The sequence below is a fragment of the Toxoplasma gondii genome, chromosome VIIb, assembly GCF_000006565.2.
Source record: "Toxoplasma gondii ME49 chromosome VIIb, whole genome shotgun sequence".
NCBI lineage: Eukaryota > Apicomplexa > Conoidasida > Eucoccidiorida > Sarcocystidae > Toxoplasma > Toxoplasma gondii.
This window is the reverse complement of record NC_031475.1, coordinates 2248292-2258153: the sequence shown is the minus strand read 5'-3', so window position 1 is coordinate 2258153 and position 9862 is coordinate 2248292. Positions and strand designations below refer to the sequence as shown.

Sequence of the window (9862 nt, the reverse complement as noted above, 5' to 3'; positions counted from 1 at the left end):
ACGATGATTTGTCTCAAGAAGGCAACTCAAGGGGCATAGGTGCGGAGCCGCGACGAGATAGTACAAGCCAGAACCGTCTCGACGGGTAGCCGTGTACAGATCGAAACCAGAACCTGAGGTCGGCGTTCCACGATCACTTGCAAATGTCGCTGTGCCCGAAGACAGACTGGTATAAAGCAGACATTTTCGCCACTCCCTGCTATGGATGTGCAAGTGACTATCGCTGGACAACAGGATTCGGGGTCATCGTGGTAGAACTTCTGTCCAGTGAACCAACTAAGCGTATTACCAGGGGGTCAGTGTTTTACGGAGGAACGTATTATCCCAATGACGAAAGTTATCATGGACCTGTTTTGAGGCTGGAAGAAAACTGAGCGTCGGCTGAACATGCTGTGCACACCTGGTGATGCCGCGTGGCCAGTGCGTCTTGCATCGGTGCCACAGCTGCTCTTTGTAGGACAGCGCAGCCACGCCCGCATCAACGGCTCTACGTCCCTTATGAAGAAGTTTCTCTCTTAAATGATGTACTAGGCTTTTTCATCAACTGCTTTTTATGCCTGACTAAAGCCTTGGTATAAAGGCTCCGTCATTCTTCGAGCGGGTTTGTGGCTTCTCTTGTGGAGACGTCGCGCTCCACGATTCCTCTCTTTCAACACAAGTTACGCATCCAGCACGTGAATGGACGCTGGAAGATGTGCCGACTGCCTTTCTAAACGGCTATGTCTCACTTTTCCCTGCAGACAAGTTTTGTGTCTGTTGGCCCTTCGGAGCCGCTATAGACGGGGCATCCGTGGTTTTCTTCGAGAAAGATATTTCAAAGAGAGGCTGATGGAATGTTGCACGTTGTACCAAGTTGTACAGATATTCTGCAGCGGTGAGTTCATCCCCAGTTTCTATGTTTTTTAAGGCTGCAAGCTTTGGACCACCTCGAAAAGCGCAGCGAACCCCATCGTTTCCGGGACGTATTGAAGGCTCTACTAGTCCAACATCAACTGACGTCAGCATTTGTCAGCACTTGAAGCCCGAGGAAGAGGACTGCGGCAAACGTTCTTGTCTTCAAAGGAGAGACCACAAGAGGGTTTTGAATGAGCAACCTGTCTGAAGGCATGAAGGTTTGTAATGTGTTTAAAATTATTGAACGAAGCAAGTGAGAGTAGCGGACTTCTAGTGACTACATTTGTGTTGCGAGCAAATCCTGCTGGAATCGTTCAAACATTCCTCTTTTCGAATTTTAGCAATCAGTTGTACCCACTAGTGAGCCATTGCTTACTAAGATGCGTAGTGTGCGGTTCAGTTGTCAGACAGACTTTGAGGAGCTACTTGGTAGCCAACGTCGTAACGCTTTGCAGGCACTTCAGTGGTGTGGCGCGCAGGCCTCAAAACCTTTTTCGAGTACTTTCGGCCGCTGCACGAAGCTGAGTTGCGGAACGGTGGGCGCGGTAAATAACAAGTGTACTGCTTTTCTTCTGCTGAAATGTGGGCCGAGGTGACTGCTTTCGAGTGTTCCTATTTGCTACAGTATGAAACGCTTCAGCAAGTCCCTCTGAAGTACCTTCACGTGTGTTGTTCAGTAGCGTACGAATACGTTTCGCCAGCTGGGGTTCTCGACAGTAGTATCATCATGACACGAAACGGCCACTATTCAGCAAACGATTTGTCGTTTACTGTCTGACGTACGTTCTAGCAAAATTAACGAGTTCACCGTCTGCTGTAGTGGGAACTCTAATGTGTTTTCGCATTCTTGACCACCTAACAAAGAGAGGGCACTGTCCGTGTATGCGATGCCACTTTAGCCCTGAGGCGTCTAAACGGAAACGGCATTGACGCGGAGATATCTTGTTGAGTAGACGATGCACTGCCAAACGTCCACTTGAGGGCCCCTCGTCGGTCGGCAGGCCCACCTTGCCCCTCAGCGTTTGAGCGAGCTCCGTATGATTCAGTCATACTTTGTTTGTCTGTGCTATGTTTTCGGGGCAAATGCGCAAAATTTTATGTTGGGTCAGCATCATATGGCTGAGCTTCTATCGTCTGTTTTTCTGTACGACCCATCTCAGCCATCTGGAAGTGCGTAATTGAATCTCTTTTTGTATAGCATTCTGCTGTGGGAGTGGAGGGAGGGAACAAGGATAGGCCAACTACTGTGTGTCAATGCTCTGCCATTGAATATGACATCCCTATGTGGTTTCTATGCAGGCCACTTCCACTTGCTAAGCGTGGTGCAACAATGTCGGCTTTTCTACAGGGATATGAGAGGCCATATATGCCTGAAAGGGTTGTTTGTCCTCCAGTGACTATGTAAGGTTCGTGGGCTTCTGCTGCGTTGTGTGCTCCAACACTCTCTCTTCTACTGAAGACAAGAAAAAACGTTTAAGGGCCTTCCTTGGTGTACACGCCCGGCGAAACTTCGTATGCTGAGTTAGGCATCTGGTGCTTCGGAGCAGCGTCAAGAAATGGCGGGAGGCCACCCCCAAACCGTTCTAGAGCCGCGTGTCCTGACGGCGCTATTCAATTGGCTCGCAGGTACGCAAAGTGGTTCAATCAGGGATCCGGACACACTGCAAGAGAGAAAACGCTTGTTTTGAGACTAGCCCTAAGTGTTTTCTTCTGTTCATGCCGGCGCTGACCCTTTCCTGAGATTCTTTCCGTTTCACAAATTCTCTAGCCCAGATCACGTCTTCTTGGAATACCAAACAGTAGTGCACAGAAAACCATAAAAAGCTGCGGCTCATCCAACACCAACAACTCTCTCAATACATGCCTGCTTTAAACGCGTTGTGGAGAAGTCTTCGAGTCATATATAGATTCTGGAGGAGGTTGATACACCTTCGGTCACTACCAGACTCTCACAGTCTTAGTATAAAAACGCTTGACCTGTTTATTGTTACGACTTGAAAGGCTGTTGTTCTTGATTGTTGCGCAGCTCTCACAGCGGCTTTAATATGGCCATCCTTCGTGCTGGTCCTCCTATGCCTTTCCGAGGCAGTCTTGGTTGGCTTCCATTTTGTCGAAAATTTAGCGGCAGAAAACCAGGCGAAGCGTCTATACACGTTTGTTGCCGCAGCAATGGATCTCAATATGGCATACCTGCACCTCGTCGTGGGAGTGCCATTGGCGATGGCCGCGGCAGACGCTGCAGCGAATGGAGCGTCAGATTGGGATACAGTCGTCACTTCAGCCGTCTTGATCCTACTCTCTGTGTTCACATGGGTCTATGCTGGTTTGTCTAGCAAGAGTATATTGAGAAATGGCCGTGCGGCACCACTTCCATGCGCTGCCTCTGCTATTCCAGACCGGGCACAAGCAGAGGCGCGTTTGTCTGAGACAGTAGCAGAGCCTGCATAGACAATGAGTTATATTGAAACCCCCATTAAGCTACCAGAACCGTACCATGCTTTATAACATCTAAATATGCTTCCATCCAAACCACTGCCATAAGCGGTTTCCTCTAAAGAAGTTCAGTCGTGATATTTTTGAACAGGGTGTACAACCAGTGACGGAGTTAAAGTGGGCCAAACACTTTGAGGAGCCAGATGTGTGTTCATGAATGAACAAGCAGGTTGATCAGGAGATACGAGAACCAAAAAATTGGGCGTGTAGCGCAGTCGGAAGTAACTGGTCGGATTACGTATATTTCTCTTCCATAGAATGTGTAACATATGAACATAGCGATCGCCCTCTGAATTCACCCGTTCATGTGGCCCGCTGCATGGAGCTGCAGTTAGCTGCGCTTGATCTCCTAGCACTTAGCTCTAGTTCTGTAAAATGCACCTCTGCATGTTCTTCTAGAAGACAAATATAGCGGTCTTGCTACAGAACACTGTCTTCGCAATTTCCGATCAAACGCCGATTCTGCGACGTCGACACCACTTCTCTAATTCTGTTCCCTGAACTTCGCTCACCCGGTACAAGAACATCAAAAGTCATTTGCGGTTAATTCAGGACGAATCGCACGTTCGACTGGCAGTCTACTGTTGCGCCCCCTCGCTCCAATATATGCAGTTTTCTTTTGAGGCTCTGTGGAAATCGGCAGTCAATTTGTGCGGTTGAAGCCGCGCCCCTCTGTAAAAGTAACTGGATCATACAGGCGTCCCATGGAATCAAAGAGGCCAAAGTATCAGGTTATTTCACTGTTGCACATGGCAGTGTAGTAATGGTATCTCGTTGCGACTGACGGTTATGTTCTACGCTCACGAGTACCCACAACCTCTACAAGATGGCTAAGAAACCGATTTGCCCGAGCTGCCATCAATAGTCGAGGAGAACCGTCCACTTTGCTGACACAGCCAGTTTGAACGGTCATTGCCCCTCAGTGTGAAACGTGTCCGGCCATGATCCTTGCCAGTGCTGGGCATGTGCATGCTACTCTCCAGTTTACTGTATGTTCTACAAATAGTTTTCCAAAAGGTTGCATCTGTTTAAGGTGAATGATCGAACTCTCAATATCTCCAAGAGATAAAGCAATTCACGATTCTCCAGGTTTGTTCACAGAGCCAGCAGTGCCAAATTCCATTATTGAAAGCCTCAGAAAAACCATTTTTTTAGAATGGCCTCCGCAACAATGTTCATTTATGTGGCACCACCTATTCTGCGCAGTGCCGGGGTGGTGCACAGAGCGATCCAGTATTGCTCAGTGTGAAAGGTGAACGCAGTTGGGCTCCACCCGTTGCCCTGGCTCAGCTTTACCGACAGCGGAATTCCCGGGGGTACTGAGATGCAACCGTTCGATTTTTACATGCACACCGATTTTCAGAGATTGCTCAGGAGAGAGCAAGTTGCGCCTGCTAGAAGGGAAGCCACCACCGGCTTAAGACTCAACGTTACGGGCTTGCGTAGGGACGGGTGCCAGATGCAGCCCCTGCATCACGTTGCATATTGTTTGCCACCGTGGAAGCAGCGTAGTGAACCACAACCACAAACAAAAACTTCTGCAAGGTCAGTCAGCTTCCAGTGCTACGTTCTGTGACTGCGTAAGAACAAGCGGCTAGTCCAAGCATATTTATGCTTGGAAGCAGTTTTTAGTTCCGACTGCAGTTATCGATACAATCTTGAGGTGAGCAGTAGGACCCACAACGTATGCACTACCTCAAAAAACCAGGCCCTACTGATAACGGCTGGACACAAAGTCAGGAACCAGTAATGTCGTCGCGTGCATTTTTCTATATGTACAAATCTGCCGGCATGTTGCCTTTCCCAACGAACCGGTTTTGAATATCGCTGACACGAAACGAGTCTAGTGTCCACAAATAGGGAGGCGGTTCACGATGATCGTCAGCGTTGATACTACCTACCAAGTGAACAAGCTATCCTGATCAGTTTATTGCATTTTTGAAGTCAGCGACGGACAAATACCAGACATGGGCACCTGCGATGAAATCTTCGATGTCGTTCCCTGCCTTGACTCGTAGTCCCCCCCAACATGAATACGCGATATGGAATGCAACTGAATGATAGGTGAACTAGGGACGGCATTGTAGTGCACCATGTAACATGTGGCTTCTTCGGGCGAGTCCGCTCACGTATATCATCTATCATTCCTAACTGAATCTTGCTCAATAACAAGGGAGTAGTGAGCCGACATGGAGGTGCTGATACAGTCCGATGATTAGAACCCTCATCTAAGTTTATACTCGGTTAAACATGTTAGATGCTAGCTTCCCGGCTAAACATCCCTTTTATTTGAAACACACTTCCCTTCTTGCCGTTTCTATGATCTCAAAGTACCAGAAGACGTGTGGTTCCGAGAATACTCAGTATATCTATAAGTCTATTCCGGGCACACCCTGTCTTTTATCGGTGTGCTCTAAATCTAAATTCATCTTACAATTTTGGTTGCTTAGTTGCAATGGCCTTTGTACTAACGTTTGGATACTTCAGAAGCGTCTTATGCGTGAGCTCATACGGTCTGCTCCTAAGTACGCAGTAAATTACGCTCCCCCACAACGTGCCCTAGAATTTAATCGAACTGCCCAAACATCTGCAGATAGTATCTACACGACATGATATGCAGTGGCTTTTCCGAAGCCATGTTTCCGTCTAAATGTCCTAAACGGTGTGCTGTCTCTATGTTTTTAGACGCGGCGGCTTCCTTAAACCCATCACAATGGGCCACCTACTAGCAGGGAGGGGTTCTATGGGACCCGATGGGGTCTACAGAGATGCGGTGTCGATCTGCGCAAAACTGTCGTTTTTCCTGACGGAGCCCGGAATCGTAGCAGTACTCTTTCTCATCGGATCTACCGCAACCATTTGTAGCCTGCCTTATCTTTTGGGTCTCGGATTCTGGGATTTGCTGACACACACGCTGCCTGCCTTATTTGCCGGGCATCTGCCTGAATCTGTGCTAATTTCATGTCCCCATGCTTCGCAAATTGCAGCTGGGATATTCATTCTTATTTCCATTTACCTATGGCAACAAACTGCAAGGGTCATTGCAAAAGGATACACACTGCCACGGCGTTTCACCGATCCGTCCCGTCCTCCAACATGGATGAAGGGTAAAGTGGCGGTAGTGACAGGAGGGAATGCTGGTATTGGCATGGAGACAACCCGTCAATTGGCACTGTGGGGAGTTCACGTTCTTGTCGGGTGTCGGCGAGTTGACGATGTCCAGAAGATTGCTGACCAGGTATCTCAAGAACATGCCAGAAACAAGGAGACTGCAAAGAGTAAGAAACTGCCGGCTCCGGTTACCCCCGGAGAAATCCGTGGCTTCTATCTCGACCTCTGCGATTTTGAGACTGTGAGACGGTTCGCTGTTTGGGCTCATGCGGAAAGCCGGGGAAAGATCGACATCTTGGTGAACAACGCTGGCCTGATGTCAACCGACAAGTTGTCCATGGACAAGAATACAGGTTTCGAACGACACTTTGTGACAAATCATCTTGGACCATTCTTGCTCACTGACTTGCTCCTTCCTGCGGTGAAGGCAGCACACGGGCGAGTCATTACAATCAGTTCTGCAGCGCACATCACGCGCAACCCGAAGTTCCGATCACTCGATGCAGCCCTATCTCCGGAGGCAGCTGAGAGAGTGGCGTCCGCGCTAGGAAAACCGCTGCATGAGCTGCAAGGAGAGCCAATCACTGAAAAGAATTACGACTCAAAAGTAATGTATGGCACAACAAAGATGGCGAACCTTTGGTTTACGAAAGAGCTACAGCGCCGGCTGGCCCAAGATCCGAAGTGCCGTGTCACTGCGTATGCTGCTCACCCCGGGCTGGTCGGCACAGGGTTGATGCTCCGCTACGCTGAAGGCAGCGTACATTGGTACACGCCGATATTTGAGGCGATCTACTCACTTATTGCACCCTTGGTGCTGAAACTGCCACAACAAGGGGCTGCCACCCAGCTCCTGCTTTGCGTGAGCGACAAAGAAGAGCTCGAGCCGGGCGCCTACTACAAGGACGGAACAACGAATTGGGTAGACTACCTTGCCCATGACGTCGAGCGCCAGAAGGAACTCTGGGCAGTGAGCGAGATTGTCTGCGGTATGCGATAACGTAGATATCATCAGTGTTTCTTAGATCATGGAGAAGGCCGAAAATGCAAATAAGAGATCATACAAGATGACAGGCCCCACCGCCCGGAAATTTTGAACTCCCAGGCTGGTGGGGTTACGCATGACGCGTTGTTGGTAACCCTGCCGCCCGGAAAAAAAAACATGTGAAACTCGCCGAGCGCATGTCGACTCGATGTATCAGTGGGAATGCAGTTTGAGCGTGTGGTCTTACAGTGGTGAGGCAAATGCCGGTCGCACCTATTCCGCGTCTCACGCAACCTATCGCAGTCAACTGACGCTGACCATATGCGATATTCCACGTTCAGAATTCAAAAGATAGGACTCAAGAACTTCCGTGGAGTCTGAATTTAGTTGGAAGCTTTAGTCATGCTAGCCGTTGAATCATCAGAACGCCCTCTTACAACGGCGTCTGCAAACGCAGTGAGACGACGTCAGCGTGAACGGCCTTAGATTCTGTCATGTTGCTTTCTGTAGGAATACTACGCTATAGCTTTCAACGTGTCAACAGCCACGAATCGTGGCTTTTCACGAGACTCAGATTTTGAATGCATCAGTTGAGATTCCCTTCCAGTGGGCATATCATAACAGACTTCATGAAAATTGTTTTCACCTGAGCACCTCCAATGTCGCACCTGTTTCACCTGAAGGCGGCTTGTATAGTATTGTTAGATTCAATTAGTCCTGGTAGGGTTTTCGGAGGCACCTCGCTGTGCGTTGCTCGCTCCGTTAGTATAGCAATGGGAGTCTGGCAGTAGTGTCGTGACCCTGCAACTGACGACACTCATACGAACCCGTACTACGCAAGTCCTCCTTCACCGTTGGCCAGGAACATGCTTTTTCCAAAAGGGGGATGAAGCGAACTCCGCCACATTGTGAGGTGAACTGATGTGTCGGTTGGAAGACCCCAGGTGCTCCTCGCACTTGGGTCATCACTCGAAAAGTCTGGAGCCGAAGACACTCAGTGGTATACTTGAAATCCTTGAATCCCACATAATGCAAGGTTGACGCAGTCCCGAATGTTCCAGGACGTTGGCTTCATTCCCATCAATTTAGATGCACAGATGGGCATAATTATCCCTTGTACGGTTTGTTTGCATTTGCTAGCGTTCATCATCTAGTTAGTGAAGTAGCAGCAGGATGGAAATTTAGGATGTTGCATGCTACAGCAGCTTCTTTCGAATTCTTGTGTACTTTAATTCACACATGCGACAAGGGTCGGAAACGGGAGCGCTGTCTGGTGACCGAAGTAACAGGCCATCTCTAACTTGACCACCCCGGTGACTTCTTAACGATTGCCGATATCCCACGATAACGCATACTACTCAAAAATGTTCACTCCATGTGAATGAATTCTATTCACACTGGCCAGATGCCGCTAAACTGGAGCGATTCGAAGACTGCTTCTGGCATTGTGCCGAGAGCAGTTGAGGCCAACTACACAACGTAAAGAAATCGTTCACGAAAAAGGAAGTCCTTTCTTCTTAAGCATATGCACATTTTTGTGCTTCAACATACTTAAATGTACCTTCGAGACACCCCGACAGCTAGCGATATATTCCCTAAAATCGATTTCCGTTCTGCCCGAAAACATGGAGCCTCTTCAACATGATCGTTCCATAGCTGCCAGCTTCCGGATAATATCTCCTCCTACATTAAACTGATCTGAATGAAATGAATAGCACGTAATCGCTAAAAACAACGCGCCTCATTTTCCCTCGTGGAATCCAGCTTTCAGGACTCCGGCCGACCCACGTCTTGCGATGTTAAGATCTGTATCGTATGAACACGTACACGAACGGTAAACCAGCTCTTGCCACCAAAGTTGAGGAAAAGAAATTTGCTTTTTCGTCACAAAGTTTTTTTGACGGCCATAAAAGACGAGAAAGCAAAATAATCTTCCTCCATTGTGTGCCGACTTGGCACTCTTCTGGTCGATGTCGTGGCTCGGCGGTCTGCGTGTGCATGCATGAAACAAGGTAATTTCCCGGGAGGGCAGTCTTGGAATCGAGCCGTACCCAAGGTTCCTCTAACAGTTTTCACCTGCGCGGTGATGCGTCTCTGGTATTTCTGTGTTTCTTCTCTTGAAAAGACCCCCTGGATATTGTGTTTCTTACCAGTGTGTCCAACTTTATTGGCATATTCTCTCAACAGTGGGCTGCTCGGTCATCTTTCTGGAGCAGGTCTTCTCTTAAAGGTTTCTTAGCCAGCTCAAAGGCGGGCAGAGTAGAATTGTCTTTTCTTAAGTGCCTAACCTATCCTTTGTTATCGTTCTCAAGTCCTAGCATGTGCCTCAGAATTTACCTCCTCGACTAATAACCGACTTCCTCCCGTCGTCCATTCTCT

The 9862-nt window shown here is 48.6% G+C and overlaps 1 protein-coding gene across 1 annotated transcript; it reads left to right on the top strand.

Moving 5' to 3' along the window:
- Positions 1 to 6487: 6487 nt before the first annotated feature.
- TGME49_260460 (oxidoreductase, putative) lies at positions 6488 to 7498 on the top strand (the record flags this gene model as incomplete). Its single annotated transcript, XM_002365178.1, has 1 exon — positions 6488 to 7498. The coding sequence occupies one exon, from the start codon at positions 6488 to 6490 to the stop codon at positions 7496 to 7498; it is 1011 nt and encodes a 336-aa protein (XP_002365219.1).
- Positions 7499 to 9862: the final 2364 nt, after the last annotated feature.